This window comes from Camelina sativa, chromosome 5 (assembly GCF_000633955.1).
Source record: "Camelina sativa cultivar DH55 chromosome 5, Cs, whole genome shotgun sequence".
Lineage (NCBI taxonomy): Eukaryota > Viridiplantae > Streptophyta > Magnoliopsida > Brassicales > Brassicaceae > Camelina > Camelina sativa.
The window spans coordinates 30,579,271-30,601,897 of NC_025689.1; the positions used below are offsets into that span (position 1 = coordinate 30,579,271).

At 41.5% G+C, this 22,627-nt stretch overlaps 1 protein-coding gene and 1 pseudogene across 1 annotated transcript; both read right to left on the reverse strand.

Moving 5' to 3' along the window:
* LOC104789719 (putative F-box protein At2g02030) lies at positions 12,890–13,902 on the reverse strand. The gene is made up of 2 exons (XM_010515372.1): positions 13,120–13,902; positions 12,890–12,907 (listed from the first exon to the last, which is right to left on the reverse strand). The coding sequence occupies exons 1-2, from the start codon at positions 13,900–13,902 to the stop codon at positions 12,890–12,892; spliced, it is 801 nt and encodes a 266-aa protein (XP_010513674.1).
* LOC104787947 overlaps positions 14,758–22,627 on the reverse strand; it is a 13,063-nt pseudogene continuing 5,193 nt past the window's right edge.

Below are 22,627 nucleotides of genomic sequence, written 5' to 3' on the forward strand. Positions count from 1 at the left end.
GATACTTGCTGTATACGAGACCTGATCTTGCTTTCTCAGTTGGAGTTGTAAGCAGGTATATGCAGGATCCGCGAGCTTCACATAATGCTGCTCTTAAACAAATTCTGAGATATGTGTAGATTGTTGGATACTGTGATAGTAGTCACAACGTGGACCTTGATGATGGTAGAAGCACCTTTGGTTTCATGTTTTATTTCGGGGAGACACCAATTACTTGGTGTGTGCAGAAGCAACAGACGGTTGGTATGTCTTCTTGCGAGGCCGAGTTCATGGCCGCAACAGAGGCTGCTAAACAAGCCATTTGGCTTCAGGATTTGTTAAGTGAGATTACGGGACAGAATACGAAGAAGGTAACTCTGTACATTGACAACAAATCCGCCATTGAACTCTCCAAGAACCCAGTGTTTCACGGCAGGACTAAGCATATACACAAACTGATGTGATCGCAGGACACGACCTCGACCAAGAGGACCAAGACGCATCGGACGCGACCAGGGCAACCTCGTCAGACGCGGCCAAGGCTCCAACGATCCTTCCCGGAGCCACCACACGTTCCAAGAGCTCAGCAAAGGCGGCCAAACAGCGGCTCAACCTATTTGTCCGAACCTACGTCGAACACCAGCCACCCCACGAAGACTCCGAAGGCTCAGTCCGCTTAGTCTTCACTCTTACCCAAGAGTGAAGATGGTCAAGTCGTTAAGCAAGGAAGTGTACTCTTTTCCCTCACTCCGGGTTTATCCCAATGGGTTTACCGGAGAAGGTTTTAACGAGGCATGGAGCTAAACGCAAAACGCCTAAAGGCTAAGTTGCTTCACGCGCAAGGCCAAGGCGGTTATCTCTTTCCCTCTTAGTTTTTTGGTTTAAATTTGAAACTTTGAGAATATTCTCTTTTGATCCTTTAGCTTTTGAACGTTGAGAGCTTAGCGTTGAAAGTCAACAGAGGCGACGTGTTTCATTTACAAGGGAAACACGTCTAAGGACGATTGTGCGGACCATTAAGAGTCCGCGTGTCCCTAAGTCCTCACTTGACCTAATGTATTTAAACTCTCTCTTAGCTTTGTTCCTCTTTAGACTTGTATGAAAATAAAACTTTTCCTCAAGAGAGATTCTTGAAACTTGTCTCACTCTTCTCTTTCTTCAATCCGGGATTGAACCTTGAGAAAACCCTAACAAGCCTCGAACCGGGTTCGACCTTGTTAGAGACCGTATCAAGAGGAGAGCCAAACCTCTTGTGTCGTCACTCGATCCATCCGTATTTCCCCTCACTTCGTTTCCATCTGTCCTCTTCTTAAACTCGAGTCCTCTTTCATCAGTTCACGAGTTCCCCACGAATCACCTCAAATCATCCCTGCTATCGTTTCCCCTCGTAGACGTCCACCCGCTCGTTCCGCATCCGTACTGTCCAATTGAACCGTTCGTGCCTTCTCGACGTATCTCCCGAACGGCTCGTTTGAATTCCTTCAAACTCCGTTTCCCTCGTTTGATTCTCTCCTAGATCCGAAGCCCAGAACCTCGGCCGAGGAAAATTTCACCGACTGAAAGTTGACCGAGAGCTCAAGCCGCGTCCGTGTCGCGACCGTACCGTGACCGTGTCTTCGGGTCACATCAGCTTGGTATCAGAGCTCTAAAAGCTCCTACAAGGTTGTTTCTTTCCAGAACTTTCTGTTCCTTTAAAGTTTCAATCTTTGAGTTTAAAGTTGCATCTTTTAATTCCATGGGACTCGCTTGTTCTTGTTGGTTTAATTTGGTGCATGCTTAGGATTGTCTTTCGTTCGCTTAGGTTGTTAGAATTCGAATTTGTTCGTCGTGTTCATATCTTTGTTCCTTTGTGTTCTTGCGAGCTCACTTTTAGATCCATAAAGCTAGTTACGCGTTTTATTTTTGTGTTTCCGGTCTTAGGCATAAAGCAGTTCTTGTCGCGTAGTACTTTTACTTTTGCTTTTGCTTTATTTGTTTTAGTCGTAGGTTTGAATGTGTCATAGCTGTCCTCAATCATTGTTGGTGAAACGAATCTTTGTGTGGTCCTCTTGAGCGTGTGAGACTCACGTGTGGTATTTCTTTTTTTTTTTGCGAGGTTTAAATTCAAAACTTATACCGCGGAGCCACGCCACGTCACCAGCAACCAGTCCGTACGATGGCCGAAGAAGTTCCACCAGCGCCACCAAAGATTGGTGTCACCCTCGCCGCATTACGAACCAGCCTAGAGCAACTAGCTAATCGTCTCACGAGGATTGAGCTTATGAATCCTCCTCGCAAAGATCCGTTACCCGCGAGGCGACCACGACGCGAGCCAGCGAGTGATCAGTCCGATGAGGACTTTGAACCAAGGCCTAGACGACGACACCGCTATGATGATCAAGACGACGAAGGCCCGAAACGCTACGAGCCAAACCACAAGATGGTTCCACCAACGTTCACAGGCAAGTCAGACCCTGAGGCCTATCTTGAATGGGAAAGTCGCATGGACCACTTATACTCGTGCCATGCCTATCCGGAACTGCGAAAGGTCCAATATGCGGTAGCACAATTTACCGATCACGCCCTTACTTGGTGGGATCGACTGGAAGCTGAACAACGACGCAACCGCGACCGACCTATCACTGTTTAAGAGGTCTTGAAAGCAGAGATGCGAAGGCGCTACGTGCCTCCATACTACCACCACGAGCTCCAGAAGAAGTTTCGGCGACTAACGCAAGGCGCACGGAACGTGGAGGAGTATTACGAAGAATTTGAACACTTGCGCAACCGGTTGCAAGTCGATGACTCCGAAGAGTCACTCATGGCTCAGTTCTTGGACGGATTGCAAGAACGCATTGCACGCAAGGTCGAGCGCCAACCCTATCAAACCTTTGAGGAGTTATTGCATCTCTCGGTGCAAATTGAAAATCAAATCAAGAAGAAGAGCGCCTCTGCGCCTCGTGGCCGAACTCAAGGGACTACCAATTGGACTCCTAACGCGTCGCCATCAAACCGATTGCCGGAAAAGCCAAAGGCGACCAGCNTGGTGGGATCGACTGGAAGCTGAACAACGACGCAACCGCGACCGACCTATCACTGTTTGGGAGGTCTTGAAAGCAGAGATGCGAAGGCGCTACGTGCCTCCCTACTACCACCGCGAGCTCCAGAAGAAGTTTCGGCGACTAACGCAAGGCGCACGGAACGTGGAGGAGTATTACGAAGAATTTGAACACTTGCGCAACCGGTTGCAAGTCGATGACTCCGAAGAGTCACTCATGGCTCAGTTCTTGGACGGATTGCAAGAACGCATTGCACGCAAGGTCGAGCGCCAACCCTATCAAACCTTTGAGGAGTTATTGCATCTCTCGGTGCAAATTGAGACTCAAATCAAGAAGAAGAGCGCCTCTGCGCCTCGTGGCCGAACTCAAGGAGCTACCAATTGGACTCCTAACGCGTCGCCATCAAATCGATTGCCGGAAAAACCAAAGGCGACCAGCGCGGACTCAAGGTTCAAACCTAGGGAGCCAGCCACCAATGAGCGCCAAGATCCGCGACGCAACACCACCGACGTCCGGAGCCGCGACATTGTATGTTTCAAGTGTCAAGGGAGAGGCCATTACGCTCGTGATTGTCCGAACGCACGGACGATGATACTGACTGAGGCTGGCGAGATCGAGTCCGACGATGAGGCCACTGAAGAAATGGTGCGAGGAGAAACCGAGCTGGAAGAAGCTGTTGCGGAACCCGAGGTCGGAGAACTGCTCATGATACGCCGCATCCTGAACGCCGGTGTAGCCACGGATGACGCCAACCAACGTGACAACATTTTCCACACGAGATGCACTGTAAGTGGTCGCGTTTGTGGCTTGATCATAGATGGAGGTTCTTGCACTAATGTGGCAAGTTCCAGTCTTGTCAAGAAACTTTCTCTTGAAACCACAAACCACCCTCGCCCTTATCGCTTGAGATGGTTAAATGATAAGACCGTGATCCAAGTAAAGGAACAAGTCACGGTCCCATTCAGTATCGGTCCGTATAAGGATCAAGTCCTTTGTGATGTGGTGCCTATGCAAGCTAGCCACCTCTTATTGGGGCGCCCATGGCAGTTTGATAAGCGCACCACACACTGCGGCCATACTAACCAATACTTTTTCATTCATGACAACAAACGTATTTGCTTGAAACCCTTGAGCCCCACGCAAGTGCATGAAATGCAAGACAAGTTGTCTAAAGACTCGAACGATAAAAAGAATTTCCTGATTCAGTATGGTGATGTTAGAAAGTCCCTTAAGGACTCAGCCCAAGTGATTTTGATGTTGTTTCGAGATGCATTGCTTTCAGGTCTTGATGGTTCTCTAGAGGCCTTACCGGAGGTCATACACGGCGTCCTCAAGCGATTCGCCGATGTGTTCCCCGAAGAACTCCCCGAAGGCCTACCACCGATCAGAGGCATCGAGCATCAGATCGATCTAGCTCCAGGAGCACAGCTTCCCAACCGGCCAGCTTACCGTGTCAACACCGAAGAGGCGAAGGAGCTTGAGCGACAAGTCAAAGAACTTATGGCGCAAGGCTACGTCCGAGAGAGCTTAAGTCCGTGTGCCGTGCCAGTGCTCCTAGTTCCGAAGAAAGACGGATCATGGAGGATGTGCGTTGACTGTCGAGCCGTCAACAACATCACCATCAAATACCGCCATCCCATTCCGCGCCTCGATGATATGCTGGATGAGCTTAGTGGCGCCAGCATCTTCTCCAAGATCGATTTGAAGAGCGGTTACCACCAAGATCGTATGAAGGAGGGNATGAAGGAGGGTGACGAGTGGAAAACGGCCTTCAAGACAAAACAGGGTTTGTACGAATGGCTGGTAATGCCATTCGGTCTTTCTAACGCCCCCTCTACCTTTATGCGTCTTATGAACCATGTTTTGAGGTCGTTTATCAATAAATTCGTAGTGGTTTATTTTGATGATATATTGGTATATAGCGTTAGCTTGACTGAACATGTTAAACACCTAGAGGCTGTCTTGTTTACTCTCCGCGAAGAGCAACTCTACGCAAACTTGAAAAAGGGCGTGTTTGCTGCTAATGAATTGGTCTTTTTAGGCTTTGTTGTGAGTTCGCAGGGCCTCAAGGTCGATGGAGAGAAGATACGCGCAATAGAGGAGTAGCCCACGCCAACGAGCATCACTCAAGTCCGGTCGTTCCATGGCCTAGGCAGCTTTTACCGGAGGTTTATGCGAGATTTCAGTACGATCGCCGCGCCTCTCACCTTCGTGATCAAGAAGAACAGCGAGTTTTGATGGAGAGAGGAACAAGACAAGGCGTTCACCGAGCTCAAGAAATGCCTCACGCAAGCACCCTTGCTTATATTGCCCGACTTCAACAAAACTTTTGAAGTCGAGTGCGATGCGTCGGGAGTCGGGGTCGGAGCTGTCCTGACTCAAGGAGGCAAACCGGTGGCGTACTTTAGTGAGAAGCTTAGTGGAGCCACGCTCAACTACCCGACGTATGACAAGGAGTTATACGTCCTCGTTCGTGCCATGGAGGTTTGGCAACATTATTTATTGGCGAGAGAGTTTGTGATTCACACTGATCACGAAACTCTCAAGCACCTCCGCGGCCAGACCAACCTCAAGAGACGTCATGCGAAATGGTTGGAGTTCATTGAGTCGTTTCCATACGTCATTAAGTACAAGAAGGGCAAGGAGAACGTAGTCGCCGACGCCTTGTCGAGACGGCATGCACTAATCACCACAATGGACGCGCGCGTATTGGGTTTTGAAAGCATCAAAGATGCTTATGCTGGAGATGCTGAGTTTGGAGATTGCTTCCAGAACCATGGGAAAGGAATCTACACCGAGTTCTACATTCACGAGGGTTTCCTGTTCAGAGGTCGAAGGCTGTGTATACCAAATGGTTCTATCCGGGAGTTGCTAGTTCGTGAAGCCCATAGTGGAGGTTTAGCGGGTCATTTTGGCATCACCAAGACCTTGGCCGTGCTCAAGGAGCATTTTTACTGGCCAAAGATGCGAAGTATGGTAGAGAAGCACGTCGGCCGTTGCATAGTTTGTCGCACCTCCAAGTCGACAACTCACCCGCATGGCCTCTACATGCCTTTGCCCGTGTCCACCGCACCATGGATCGATCTCTCCATGGATTTCATCCTCGGCCTACCCTTCTTGGCGCATAAAGATAGTATCATGGTGGTTGTTGATAGGTTCTCGAAGATGGCTCACTTCATTCCATGCAATAAGAACAATGATGCTGTGCAATTGGCGAACTTGTTCTTTAGTCAGGTCGTAAGGCTTCATGGCGTTCCGCGCACCATCATATCCGATCGGGATCCCAAGTTCCTTGGTCACTTCTGGCGAACTATTTGGCGCAAGCTCGGGACAAAGTTACTGTACTCCACCGCGGCTCACCCTCAGACCGACGGCCAAATGGAGGTCGTCAACAGGTCAATAGGCGCCTTACTCCGCACAGCTATCGCCAGCAACAAAGGCTCCTGGCTCGAGTGCATTCCGATCATCGAGTTTGCATACAACCAAGCGGTGCATTCAGCTACGAAAAGGTCGCCATTCGAGGTCGCATACGGATTCAAGCCTTTGACGCCCCTGGATCTCCTCCCTATACCACCGAATGAAGCCGAGAATCAAGACGGAGTCGCACGAGCAGAAATGGTCAAGGCTTTGCACGAGGAGGTCCGAGCCAACATAGAGCGAAGGAACGAGCAGTATGCACGCTTTCTCAACCGAGGACGTAAACCGATGCTGTTCAAGCCTTGTGATTGGGTCTGGTTACACTTAAGGCCGGAGAGGTTCCAGCAGAAACGCAAGGACAAGCTTAGCCCGCGAGGAAAGGGCCCATTCCGAGTCATCGAGAAGATCAACGACAACGCCTACCGACTCGAGCTTCCAGGTGAGTTTGGTACGTCCACCTCATTCAATGTCACTGACCTCGTTCCGTTTGATGTAGGTGAAGACGAAGATGTTTTGGGGACAAAACCTTTTCAAGGGGGAGGGAATGATGTGATCGCAGGACACGACCTCGACCAAGAGGACCAAGACGCATCGGACACGACCAGGGCAACCTCGTCAGACGCGGCCAAGGCTCCAACGATCCTTCCCGGAGCCACCACACGTTCCAAGAGCTCAGCAAAGGCGGCCAAACAGCGGCTCAACCTATTTGTCCGAACCTACGTCCGACACCAGCCACCCCACGAAGACTCCGAAGGCTCAGTCCGCTTAGTCTTCACTCTTACCCAAGAGTGAAGACGGTCAAGTCGTTAAGCGAGGAAGTGTACTCTTTTTCCTCACTCCGGGTTTGTCCCAATGGGTTTACCGGAGGAGGTTTTAACGAGGCATGGAGCTAAACGCAAAACGCCTAAAGGCTAAGTTGCTTCACGCGCAAGGCCAAGGCGGTTATCTCTCTTTCCCTCTTATTTTTGGTTTAATTTTGAACTTGAGAATATTCTCTTTTGATCCTATGTTTGTGAACGTTGGAGAGTGTTTGTGGCTAAGCGTGTTAGTCAAAAGGTGGCGATGTGTTCTCTTTGTAAAGGGGACACGTCAAAAGGACGATGTGCGGATCAAGATGAATCCGCGTGTCCTTAAGCTCCTATCTAGACCTAGCTATTTAAACTCTCCTTAAGCCCTTGTTCCTCCTTAGACTTGTATGAAAATAAAACTTTTCCTCAAGAGAGATTCTTGAAACTTGTCTCACTCTTCTCTTTCTTCAATCCGGGATTGAACCTTGAGAAAACCCTAACAAGCCGCGAACCGGGTTCGCCCTTGTTAGCGACCGTATCAAGAGGAGAGCCAAACCTCTTGTGTCGTCAATCGATCCATCCGTATTTTCCCTCATCTCGTTTCCATCTGTCCTCTTCTTAAACTCGAGTCCTCTTTCATCTTTCTCGAGCCCCCTCGAACCACCTCAAATCATCCCCGCTATCGTTTCCTTCGAAGACGTCCACCCGCTCGTTCCGCATCCGTACTGTCCGATTGAACCGTGCGTGGCTTCTCGACGTATCTCCCGAACGGCTCGTTTGAATTCCTTCAAACTCCGTTTCCCTCGTTTGATTCTCTCCTAGATCCGAAGCCCAGAACCTCGGCCGAGGAAAGTTTCACCGACTGAAAGTTGACCGAGAGCTCAAGCCGCGTCCGTGCCGCGACTGTACCGTGTCTTCGGGTCACATCACAAACGATACCATTTCATTCGAGGTATGTCGAAAATGGACAAATTGAAGTAGTGTTTATTCCAGGAGAAGAACAGAAGGCTGATATACTTACTAAAGCCCTAGCAAGGATTCAATTCAAGGAGATGAGGAGCTTCATTGGAATGCAAGACCTCAACAAAAAGAATTTGAAGCTTAAGGGGGTGAATGTTGGATAAGTTTCAACATTTATCCAACATTACTTAGAGCTCAAGTTAGTCTTATCAAGTTGGATAAGGACTATAGGAGCTCATCATTATCTTATTAAGAATTAGGAGGTATCTAGTTCCTAATAGGAATAGAATTAGTAAAAGATTTCTAGTTCTATAAATAAGGTTGTTGAGTTGTGACAATCCTTAAGAAATATAAGAGATGTTTAGTTTTTGAGTTATATTTCTAAACATCAATAAAAAGAGTTATTTCTTAAAAGTCATTGTGTTTCTGAAACTTTAATACCCTCATCCATTTTCTCTCTTCTCTCCGCCTGAAAAAATGGGAGTTATGAAATTTGGTGAAGTGGAGATTTTCACCAGTAATATAAAATTCAAAACAGAAAAAACAAAGTTACAATTCTGAGTGGGTAATTTTTTAATTGATGTTATTTATTAGTTTTTCTTTGCAGTCAAAAGGAAAAAAATATATATATATATATATATAAAAGACGTTATTATTATTGCTTATACATTATTTAAAGTATTAAATAATTGACAATGGAGAGATTTTAGTATTTTACCAAAACTCTGTAGTTCGTGAAGCATAATTACAAGAGTTGTTGTCGAATAGCTAAAGTATAAAATTTGATTTTAGTGCATTAGGCCAATTATCTTAGCTAATTAGAGTGTATGTCACTTGGGGTTGGGGGATTGGATTGGTTAAACTTGCAGCTCTAGCTTGATTAGGCCGTACTTAAGTAGCACTTGTAATAATATTTTATCTAAGGTAAAGGTTGGAGATTATTGATGTTTTATATGTAAGTTATCGTGAAAAAAAATAAAAAATTATCTTCTACCTCTCTCTTCTTCATCTCTCTTCTTCAGCCAAAAACCCTAGATTTATTCATCCATAGCCACCACTTCAAAAACCAAAACTTTCAAATTTTCTACCAAATCTAACAATATTTATAGCAAATTATATGATATGAATAATATTAATCTCTGTTTCCAATCTTACTCACTCCTCAAAAGTCAAATACCACAAACTATCAATCAGTTTTTTAGATTTGCTTATCATATTTCTCATAAAATTGATCTGGGTAATGAAAATATAAATTGATTTAAGGGATTCTAGAGTTTTTCCGTTGATTGAGAAGAAAAAAATAAGTCAATTAGGAATTTTAGATTACATATGTATATATCTATATATGTATAGATAAATATTTAATGTTTTCATACTAAACATAATAATTAAGCTAGTAAAATGGTTTATGATGCACCAAATAATGTATAAGGTACTTGGTTTGAATCCACTTAGGTGCATTTTTGTACTTATTTTGGATCAATTCGGATCTTATTCGGGTATCGGGTATTATCCGAACCCGATCGGATATCCGAATCTCAGAAAAACTAAATCCGATCTTACATGCCACCCGAATCCGAACCGAAGTGCCTATTTTGGATCGGGTTCGAGTTTCGGATTTGGTTAAAATGCCTAGGCCTACTGGCCTAGACTTGTGAGAATCTCTTAATTATACAATTTTAGCCATCGTGGCATTGTTAATTAGCTAACAATTTCGCTATATACTCTAAATTAATTCAATAACATAAAGTAATAATCATGTTATTCATAATTGTAAATCTATCAACTACTTTTTATAATTAGACTTTTTTCTTAATGATCCCTAACTCTTTGATAGTAAAATAATCAATAGACACATTTCATACGAGTCCATTAAGATATCCAGCAAAAAGAAACTCTCCCAGACACGATTCCCAAGAAACTCCCATTAACCAAGTTCTCCGATGCCGGCGGAGCTGTTGCTCGCCGGCGTCGGGATTTCACCAGTTCTGTTCTTTTTTGCTTTCGATCCACTTCTCTTAGTATTTTTCTTTACAAACTTTTTCCCCATTTTTTATCTTTGTTTAACCCTTTTCAGAATCTTTTGCCCCCTACTCCCGAACCAACACCCAGCTGTTGTCCGCTCCCGCTGCTCTGCCATTCACCGGAGAAGTCTTTTGCTTGGCAAAACTCTCTGCTATTATCGGGCACCCACTTCAACCCTCCCCTACTTTTGTGTTTGATTGAGAAACTAGGATTTTCCCCAGTGGACTTAGTTTCGAAAATTGATTCAACTCACGGCCACTGTCTGGCTCCGCTGATCTTTCAAGCACCGGAGATGTTATTTGGACTGCAAATCTCTCTGACAGTTTCGGGCAGACATCTCATTCAATCCTCATTTAGGCAAGCGGTTGTGCTTCTAGGGTTTTCCCCAGTGGACCTAGAATCAAACCTTGAATCAAGTCATGACCACCGGCTAGTACCGTCGATCTGCCACTCCACGGAGCTGCTCCCTGCCTCGCAAAGCCCTCTGTTTCCTACGGTCAGCCGCCGCATTCAGTCTTCTCCTTGGTTTCCATTGGTGAAACTAGGGTTTATTCGGGTGGGCCTTATCTTTCTTATCGGCCCGTTAAGCTCTCCAAACACAAAGCCCTTAACCTCAACCTTTAAACCCAGGTGCAAACTTTCTGAACTTATGCTAAGCCCATTCTCAAGGATCTTTAGATATTTTGGATGTAAGAAACGACATAACTTGCATCTTCTATCGATACCTCTGTTTCGGGTTAACTATTATCATCTGCAAATCCTGGTTCGGATTAAGTACTCGAAGATTTCTGCTCATCAAAGCTCAAAGATTTCGGGAACCCCGGTTCTAGTCTCTATCCACACCAAAGGATTGCGAAAGATCTGCATCTTGGCCCTGATTCCACGGAACAGTGGTTACCGACACTTTCACAATCCTCTGCCTCCATACCCCGAGTCCACAGAGCCTCCTCATGTTTTATCTATTAACCTCGGGGATTCCTTCCAAACAACTGCGGTTACATATCTAAATCCCTGTAAGTCCAAATCTGATCTTTTGCTCCATGTGTTGAAGCCATATTTTAGCCAATGGTGTGATCAAGATTACGCACTCTATGGAATCCACTTGAGTAGTAATTCATCATTATTGCTTTGGCTTCACTTTAATTCTCTAAGAATCATGGCATTTGCATCTTGTTTGGCTTTGCCTGTTGAACCCTCTTGTTGGATGCTGTTTGACATATGGACCATGATAAATGACCTCCTTGGTTACGGCTTTGCCTCGTCAAAGGCCAGTCTTCATCCTGTGGCAACTATAGCATCTGTATGCAAGTCTCAGAGAACTCCAAACCACTCTCGACTCATTGCCAAGCTCCTTCTCCGGGTACACCAATCGGTAAGAAGGCCAGCTTTGACACCTTCTACAACGCCAAATTGTCTCATGACTATGGCTATTTCCTCATCCATTAACATGTTCATGGAAGAGCCTATCGGCAATCTTGACCTCACATGTACCAAGTTTCTCCAAGAAGTTGGCTCAAAGCTCTCAAGAAACCTTTGTCGATTAATCCTATCCTTGCTTTACCTTATTGTTGTTTTGGCATTGGGGAATGCCTGTTTACTTTGTAACTTAAACAATGCTTGTAGAATCCTTATCTCTTTTGAGTAATGAAATTACAAGTGGTTTGACAAAAAAAAAAAAACACATTTCATACGATATCGGTTTTAGAAAAAGAAAAAACACACTTGTGATTGATCGAATTTTCTTGTTTGTATTATAATTTTAAACACTAGTGGTAGAGATTTCTAGTTTGTATTTTACTAATTAAGTTCCAACTATATAACTACTCTTGTTTTGTAAATTTTTCACCATCCCAAAATCTAAAACTTTCGAGTCCATATCAATTTTATTAAAAATTTCTCACTAACATACACAAAATTAAACATCAATAATCTCTTTAATTTACTTGTGAAAGAAAATGCTAATTTTTTTTTCCTTTGGCAGATTTATTGTGTTTTTAGAAAACAATCCTGCCAAACCCAAAAACAACTCCCTTGAGATGATTTACACTAACTATAAAATCAAAGAGAAATATTAATTACGTCTATGCCAATTAATCCTTAGTGCCGGACTTGAGGGCATTTTTTTGAAACATTGCAATGAGGCCCCCACTTTAGATGGGCCCCGCAAAAAAAATTTTAGTTCAAATTTTAGAATTTTTTTTTGGACTTCAAAGAAGAAAATAAGAAAAAAACAAAATTTAAGAGAATAAGAAAATGAGAGAAAAAAAAAATTCTAAAGACATTTGTATTAATTTTTTAAACAGTTCTTTTCAAAAAAATTCTGAAAGTATTATGACTTTATTCTATAAGTTTTTGAAAAATTGTGATGCAACTTCTTTTTTTAGATTCTTTAACAACAAAAAAATTTTAATCCGTTTGGGGCCCCGGATTTTGTTGGTCCGGCTCTGTTAATCCTCATGAAGAATGTATATGTGAAAATACAGTTTTAACATAGATCTCTAACCATGCACACCACGACAATGTTAGGAATCTCCAAATAGAATACTAATAACATTGTAAAGAATGAACACATTCATTGTACCACAATGACTAGAAAAAGAAAAAAATGAAAAACTAGACAAGTAGGATGAGAGCCACGCAACCGACAACTTATTAATAGATGATCATGAAAAATATCTCATATTAAATCTGAAACTTGAACTAAAAAAAATTGAGACAAAAGAAGTCATATAATGTGACAATAAAATCCATTTTCAAAACTTGAAATTAACTCATAGAGGGAGAGACTAAACTTGGAAAAAAAGGAATAAGGACACTGGCACCAAACGGAAAGAAGAACAAGACAAGATGTGATATGTAGAGTTTAGGGGTTCAAATAGGAGGGGATCTTGGAATTGTTCAAAGAGCATTACCTTGTTACCATTCTTAGAAATTGCACTAGGGTGGAAGAGCCTAGAAATATCAGGGGGCATATAAGTGGGGTTAATCTTGTTCAAGTCAATGGAGAACATTTTATCCATTTTTAATAATGCCCCTCCGGTGTTGTGGTTAGTGAGCCTCCAAACGTGTTGCATGCCATCTCCATTTGTCTCTAAAGCCCACACAAGACGACGGTCATCGCCTATGCTGCCCAAGTCCATATCAACAACAGATGACGATGATGTCTCAATAATAGGATTTGGAATGACTTGAAACATCTCCATGTGAAGATCAAAAGCAATCAACTTGGTCGCGTCTAGGTGGAACCAATAAAGCCATCCGTTTGCAAAAGTTGGTAAGTTGTCATGGTTTAAGCGATGCTCAGGAAGAGGTGGAGTCACCAGCCTCCATTGCTTGACTCCAAAATCGAAAATCTCGCATGATAAGGTGGTGTCGTAGTTGCTAATGCTATGTAACCACACTATTTTGTATGTTCCTGTAACGTAGTCTTTTCCAAATCCTGGTGAAGGGATCTTTGACTCTGAGTCATCGTAGTCTATTTGAATGTTGGGAAGAGGCAGCTTGTAGGACCATTTCGTGGCTGGGTTCATCACTGTAATTTCTCTTGTGAAGGCATAGAAGCAGACGAGACCATCAATACTACTGGAAATTACCCCACTATCATCTCTAGTAGGTCTCCCTTTATCATCGCTAATAAAATATCCTTCTTCTTCTTCTTCTTCTACTAAACAAGCCGAAGACCACTCCAACCTCATCGTTTTATAAGCATATTTCATATAGTAACTTCTTCTATAGCTTCTATAAGAATAGAAAAAACGGACAAGTTTGGGTTCTTGAGTTTTCTGATGCAACATGTGTCTTTCCTTAAATGACATGGACGTTATCATACGTCTCCAGTGTTTAGACACGGTTTGGAATCTCAACAGGGATTTCACTGGAAGTCGCAACATAACTTGTTCTAACACATCGTGGTTAAGTATCTCATCATCAGTTCCCAGCTCCCTTCTTCTTCTTGATATACCATCGTAGTATTCATCTCTTCTCATCTTGCTCCGGCTTTGAGACACTGTCTCTTCACTTCTTCTCCTTCTTCTCTCTGAAGACGACGTTATCTTTTCTTTTTCGTGGCTCTTCCTCTCCTCCATCGATGATATAAATTTACCCTTCGATGTGTCTTAATGCTTCTTTTCTACGTAGTTTTTGCTTTCTCTTTCTAAGTTCTAACGAAAACGACGATCTCTGTCTTCTCAATTCTCATGATCTCTGTCTTCAATTTATAGACGCTTCTCCTACAAATATTCGGACTGGAGTTCTTTCTAGTTTCATATAACTCCAAAACCCTAATGGATCTCAGCGGTATATATTTTATTTATTTTGTATATATCATGCTTCTGTAGTTTTTGCCCTTTCTCTTTTGTATCAGTTTTTATTTAATATGTATATATATTTTTTTCGTTACGTGATAGATTTGAAAATCATACAACAGATAAATCATAACAATGGGTCAAATTAAATATGCACTATGAAATGATGAAATGACTTGAAAAGGTAGGACACGTATGACGTATCCATTCGCTGGGAAAATTAAAATTTTGTACAGTTTTGTGAGAAGATCAAAGTTATTGGCTTATTGCCAATTAGGAAAGGTATTAATTTTAAAGTTTTTGTGTACGTAGTTTTGTTTTGTGGTGTATCACACCACAGACATCTTAGCTATAAAACATAAGTCATTGATTTATTGATTCCCATATTGGTACAACTAGTAAACAATCAAAATTATCTTGCTCTCGGAACCACCGAAGTATCCAAGCTAATGTTCAGTTCTTCATATTCCAAGCCTCGAGTCTTGCTCATCCCTGAGTTTTCACACACAATACACTCTTTTAGTTCGTTGATAACCTGAGACATGGTTGGTCGTTTCGAGGAAGAAGGATCGGCGCATGACATTGCCAGCTCAAGAGCTCTCCACACAGAATTAGAGTCATAAGCCCCGCCAAGGTTTGGATCAATGATCTCAGTAATATTACCTCGGTTAAGCTTAGAGCCAACCCATTCTGTTATGTGATACTTTTCAGAGATCACGGGTTGGTTTGTGATCATTTCCAATAACACAATTCCGTAACTGTAGACATCACTCTTTGCAGCTAAACGACATGTAGGGTAATATCTACAAGCGAAGAACAGGGTATCTTTAATCACTGAAGAAGCAATAGTAAGTTTTAGAACATTAAAATACTTACTCGGGGTCAAGGTATCCAAGAGTACCAACAACCAGTGTGGAATCATAAGATTCGCCTCTAACTTGGAAAGATCTTGAGAGACCAAAATCAGCGAGTTTGGCCTTGAAATTCTCAGCTAGCAATATATTGGCAGTTTTGACATCTCTATGAACTATCGGTGGGGTGCATCCAATATGTAAGTACTCCAATCCTATGCAATAGTAGTCACATCGATCAACTAAATTACCGTAAACCTGAATGACTCAATATCTTATTCTACGGTATTACGTACCTAGTGCTGTGTCCAAGGCTATTTGTAGCCTCAAACTCCAGTTGATGATGGACTTACCTCCTTTTTCTGTATATACATAGATCCATATAACCATTCGAGTTTTATGAACTAGTGCTACACGTGAAATAACTAGAAATACAAAAATACCTGACAAGTGTTGTTTTAAGTCTCCATTGGGCAGAAACTCATAGATGAGGGCCAAGTGATCTCCTTCATAGCAATACCCAACGAGACTAACCAAATTTGTATGGTGCACTCTCACAAGGAGATCAACCTAAAAAAGATTCATGTCAAGAAAATGTTTTTTTTTTTGGTAAGGGAGGGGAGATTCTCCCACATTTATTCAAAAACTAAAAATAAATTACAACCAAACATAACGCTGGACCGCAGTCCCATTCATGTCCGCTACAAGAATAGAAGTCATAAAACTGGGACAAGCATCAAAAGCATGAAAGCCCAAAGGCAAAGAAAAAGCATGGTTAGCCAAGCTATCAGCAAGATAGTTCGCCTCCCGATAAATGTGTGTAATACGGACTAGCCAGTCCCTTGAAATAAAGCCATAGCACAAGCGTACTAGGAAGGACAATGGATGTGAATCACATATCCCTGTCCGAAGAAACCCCACCACCATCTCAGAATCCACCTCCAACTCTAAACACGGAACCCGCCTCTCCCAAGCCAAATATAACCCATAGTACACGCCCAACAGTTCTGCTAACGGTGCAGAGCATACCCCAATATTAAGCACAAAACCCGCATACCAATTTCCATTACCATCTCTAATAACCCCACCAGCAGCTGCATTCCCCGGGTTTCCTCGAGACGCTCCATATGTATTTAATTTCATCCACCCCGCCGGTGGTAAACTCCAAGAGATAAGTCTATCAACCCGTGCTACCGACTCTGCATTCCCTCTTTGTTTCACATGCGCCTGCAACACCTCCCCGGCCGCATCCTTCACAAACTGCACCCTATCTCGACACTTCCTATTCTCACCAAACACATTTATACATCTCCACTTCCACCCCCACCAAACACATGTCAAGAAAATGTTGAAACATATCAATAGTATTAAATTTGGGCTTATCTTGGGTTTCTAACTAAAAACCAATTGGCAATTAGTAGATTGACCCTAACCCTTTATATATTAATGATAGTCCTTTTAAACTTTAAATGTGTGGGACTTGAATTGTATCCCAACAATCTCCCCTTCAAACCAAGGACCACATGTGGGATATTAACACGCCTCCTCGAGATGATAACTCCATCTCAAACTGATGTCACTTGGACTGATAATAAACCCCTTCTTGGGCCCCCATTACTCGGGTTAACAAGAGGCATGTCCGTATCCACTTTTCTAGGTCCACCAGAATTTTAAGATTGGGCTCTGATACCATGTTAAATTTGGGCTTATCTTGGATTTCTAACTAAAAACCAATTGGCAATTAATTAGTAGATTGACCCTAACCTTTTATATATTAATAATAGTCCTTTTAAACTTTAGATGTGGGACTTAAATTGTATCCCAACAAATAGTATAGTTGGGAAGGGTTACAAAAATATAGATACCTCTGCTTTGAATTGTCTATAGCCTTGAGATGACGATTGAGAGAGTACTTTAACGGCCACTTGATCAGAGACCTTGATAGTACCATAATATACCATGCCGAACCCTCCTTTACCTAAAATTCTTTGGAAGTTATTTGTCATCTTGATGACTTCGGAATATGTGAACCTTTTGCTTTCTTTATCAGCAAATGTAACACCGTCTACCATTGATGTTCTCATTGGCATGTGTACACCTAAACATCAGAATAAAGATGTTATTTTATCATCAGTTTTGTCGTACCACTTTTTTAATGCAATGGAACAACGACATTTGCAAGATTTGATAAAATTTTCTTATTTAATGCCTCTTTGCAAGTACCTTTCAGAATCGTTAACTTTTTCTTTCTGAAAACAAGAAATTGAATTAGTAAAGCAATGACAATGGCTGCAGAAACAGCTGATGCAACAATTGGCACAAGAACTTTCTTCTTAGGTGGGTTTCTACATGAATCAGAGACACAAAGTATTGGGTTTCCTTCAACACTACAAGAAGAAAAAGATTATTCATGAGACATCAAAGGCACAAACGGGTAAAAAAAATTCAAAAAGTATGTAAGAAAGTTTCTTACAATAGTTCTAGTCCTTTCTTGCGAAGAACTTGAGGTATTGAGCCGCTAAGATTGTTCCCTCTCAAGTTTCTGTTCAAAACGACCATGATAAGAGGTTGAATCATAAAATAATTAGATAGTATGTTGAGATAAACTTACATAACTAACAACGATTTCATGTTGCCTAGAAACTCCGGCACTCCTCCGGTCAAACTTATTATTTGACAAGTCCCTAATATTAGAAAGAGAATTTATATGATATATACATCTAATACCTTCAAATATATATATAATAATTTTTTGCCGTGGATCAAAAAATGGACATGCTCACATTTCTTCCAGCTGTGTAAGATTTTGAATGGCAGCTGGTATGTTTCCAGTTAAACCACTCGAAGACAAGTTTCTGGTAAAAAAATTAAAACCACATTGTAAGTGTTAACGATCATGACTACTAAGGGATCATCTTGAAGAGTGATTGTGCATATATGTGTACTGATGAACTTTTGACTTACAACTAAATAATTCTTGGTGGTGTGGAGATATCCGTGTTGGTGCAGTTTAAACCATCCCAGATAAACTGTTGAGGGACGCATGGATCACCTTGCCAGTTGATTTTATTCGATCCATAGGTGGCTTCAATGCTTTTTATAGCAGCCACTGACATTAAAGTGTTCATGATGTAAGAAACTAATACATGAAAAAATGTCACGAGTGAAATATTATACATACCGTCAATTTCATTTGTTTCGGATTGCGGAAATTGGATGACTATATAGATTTCCAAAGCGTTAAGTAGAGGTGGAAGAGTTGATCTGTTGGTTCTTGTTAGCTGCAAACTGCATTTCCCTTCTTGACAAGTTTTTGGGGTCACACTTTGGACAGTTGTTATGTCAAGTTTCTTAGGAATTATAGGGTCAGCAAGAACTTCTCCGTTCAACAGGATGTTAAATTCTCTGGTATCATTTTCTTGCACGTCTTCGATCTCAGCAAAGTGTGCGTACACGTAATATTGGTCTCTAGGACTTCCTAAAGGCAATTCAATCGTCAATGGTGCACTGACATTAGTAGGCGTTGCAGCATTTTTTAGCGCATCTATTGGTGGAGCATAATTGTTGGAATTGTTCACTTGGAGAGCTGTGGAAATCTGAGTCCAACCCGGCTGAAATTTGGCTCCATATGATACCCATGTGCGATCATAGACATCTTTCATGTACCTATGGATGGGAACAATGTTGTTTCAGTAGTAAAGGACATTACCATTTTTAATTAGTAATATTATTAGCTTGTGTTGGAAACAGAGCAAAAAGGTGAAAAAGATAAAAGAGAATATACATAAGCAAAATAAGAAACAGTGATCATACTGAAGTTGACTTACCGGAGATCAGATCCTGACTTGCTAAGATATGTCCGGGACAAACGTTGCAAGGAACCAGACTTAGTGATATAAGAACCATTTCCCATTGGGCGTAATTCCAAAGCCGTTATTAGCGGTGTAGTTTCACCAGTTTTAACAAGACAAATCTGCAACGAGTTTGATGTTGGGATGTGTAAGATCTCTTCTGATGTACCATTCACTAGTGTTTGCAAATCTATTGTGGTCCATAGATTAGGTCCAAGATACATATCAAACTTTGGCTTATGGTCAAAACCATCATAATTTCTATATACAAACCTAGCCACAATTAAATAAGTCCTGCCCTTCTCAACGTTTAGATTGTAGCAGTTCCTTATTCCATCTGGAAAATATCTCAGCGTCTTGTATGGATTCGCATATCCCTCAGGATTTTCTCGGATTCGACCAATTTCTCCAGTTCTTATTAACTCTTTATCCGAAGAGAACCGTAGTCCAGTAAAAGTCTCTTCATAAGGAGACTGTTCATTCGAAGGAAGCCCGCAATCCAGACTGATGAATCCTATTCACAAACATTGTGGAGATTATCAGTTAAAATAATGCTTTTCTGAAAACCAAAACGTTTGTAATAGCTATGGCAGATCTAGAGAAAAATTTAGTCTAGAGTGATATTTATTTATTTATTCTATATAATTTTTTTGATTATATATACACTGTTTGCCCAGAAAAAGGTATTATATATAGTAGTTGTCATAAAATATTTAATATCCGAAAAATTATGTTCATCAACATATAGGTTATTTATAACAAAAAATATGGAAATATTGATGTAAACTATAACTATAATACACCTATATGTATATATAATATTCTATAAAGTAAAACAAGAAATACTAAAGAGAGGGAGAAGGAGGAGAGGCTACGAGAGTGGGGGAGAGTAAAAAGCTTTTTATTATTATTGTGTCACTTTCTCATGTTGTACAATTCCTATTTATAGTGGAATAAAGAAGTTATGAATCATACCACTTATTAACATGGTAATGACAGTTGTAAAAGTGTGATGACATGTGTTGATGGATTAATCACACTTGTTTTACAACACTCCCCCTTGATTATCCATCACTAGAGAATTACGTACTGCCTCGTTAAAAACCTTATCATGGAAAAACCCATTGGGATAAAAACCATGACAAGGGAAAAAGAGTACAATGACGTAATCTCCCCCTGGAAAAGATATTAGTGGTCTTTTCTTCAAAGATCTCATAGATGACGCATTCCGATGCTATGAATATGCTTTCTGAACATGGTAGTCAGAAGCGATTTTGTAAAGAGATCTGCTGCGTTGTCACTTGATCGGATATATTGGATATTGACTTCCTTGTTCTTCTCGAGTTCTTGAATGTAGGAGAAGAATCTTGGAGGAATATGTTTTGTTCTGTCGCTCTTGATATAACCTTCTTTGATTTGAGCGACACAAGCTGCATTGTCTTCGTATAGCGTCGTTGGCTCCTTACTGCTGACCATTCCACTTGCATCTTTTATATGGTTTAACATGGATCTGAGCCATACACATTCTCTGCATGCTTCATGAAGAGCTATTAGCTCTGCGTGGTTCGAAGAGGTGGCGACCAAAGTCTGTTTTTGTGAACGCCACGAGATTGCAGTTCCTCCAATTGTGAAAACGTATCCAGTTTGGGATCGAGATTTATGTGGATCCGATAAATATCCTGCATCTGCAAAACCAACTAAACCAAACGCAGAGTTTATACGATACAACAATCCCAAGTCAATTGTACCTTGAAGATAGCGTAATATGTGCTTAATTCCATTCCAGTGCCTGCGGGTAGGAGCTGAGTTGTATCTTGCAAGTAAATTAGTTGCAAATGCAATGTCTGGTCGGGTACAATTTGCAAGATACATAAGTCCACCGATAGCACTCATATACGGTACTTCACAAGGTCTGAATGGATCTGTATCAACATTCAGGGACCTACCGACCATTGGAGTACTCAAAGGAGTCGCTTTATCCATATAAAAGCGCTTTAAAATCTTTTTCGTATAATTTGACTGATGCACAAATACTCCATCTTGGAGATGTTCTATTTGAAGACCGAGACAAAATTTTGTCTTTCCAAGATCTTTCATTTCGAACTCTTCTTTCATATGAGTTCTAGCATCATCAATCTCCTTTTGAGTTCCAATTATATTGAGATCATCAACATATACAGCAATGATCACAAATCCCGATGAGGATTTCTTTATAAAGACGCAAGGGCATATTTCATTATTTACATACCCTTTCTTCAATAAGTAATCGCTTTAGCGATTATACCACATGCATCCGGATTGTTTTAATCCGTAAAGTGATCGCTGTAATTTTACCACATATATCTCATTAGGCTTTTCCTTTATAGTCTCAGGAACCTTAAATCCTTCTGGAATTTTCATGTGTATTTCATTATCCAATGATCCATATAAATACGCTGTCACTACATCCATAAGGTACATTTCTAAATTATTAGAAGCTGTTAGACTCATTAAGTACCTGAATGTAATTGCATCCATGACCGGAGAATATGTTTCCTCATAATCAACTCCCGGCCTTTGAGAAAAACCTTGTGCAACAAGTCGGGCTTTATATCGTGTTATCTCATCTTTCTCATTTCTCTTTCTCACGAAAACCCACTTGCACCCAACAGGTTTTATATCATTAGATGCAGTGACAATAGGTCCGAAGACATTTCTTTTATTAAGGGAGAACAATTCAGTTTGCATTGCACTTTTCCATTTCTCCCAGTCAGGCCTTTGTTGGCATTCTCACACAGACTTTGGATCAGGATCATCATTTTCATAATAAATCTCTTTAGATACAGAAAAAGAAAATATTCCATTATCATCATCGATTTCATCTCTAGCCCATAATTTTCCATCTTGGGCATAGTTAATAGAGATCTCATAATTTTCTGTATCGTCTTCCTGATGACTTTTCTCTTCACTTGGTTCCTCTTGAACCTTTTCATTTCCGTCTCCCATTTTCTTTTTCTTTCGGAGATTTTTATCTTTAGAACATATTGGCCTCCCCTGTTTCAATTGAACTTTAGGCTCATTAACCCTTTTCCCATCGATTTCCTCTCTAGGAATTTCAACTCTTGATGGTGCATTTGCAGCGAGAATATGTGATTTTGTCACCCTTTTTGTATCTGTGAACGCATCTGGTAATTGATTTGCCAAATTTTGTAAATGTACAATTTTCTGAACTTCCAGCTCACGTTGATTCGTAGGGGGATCAAGATGTACCAAAGATGGTGTATTCCATGTAATCTCTTTTGGTACCTGTTTAATTCCTCCCCCTAACGCTGGAAATTCATCTTCATTAAAATGGCAATCAGCAAAACGTGCTGTAAACATATCACCAGTTTGTGGTTCAAGATAATTTATGATACTCGGTGATGCATAACCGAC

Bases quoted from the DNA above. Each gene is read 5' to 3' on its own strand.
- LOC104789719 (XM_010515372.1), bottom strand. From the start codon at position 13,902: ATGAGGTTGGAGTGGTCTTCGGCTTGTTTAGTAGAAGAAGAAGAAGAA.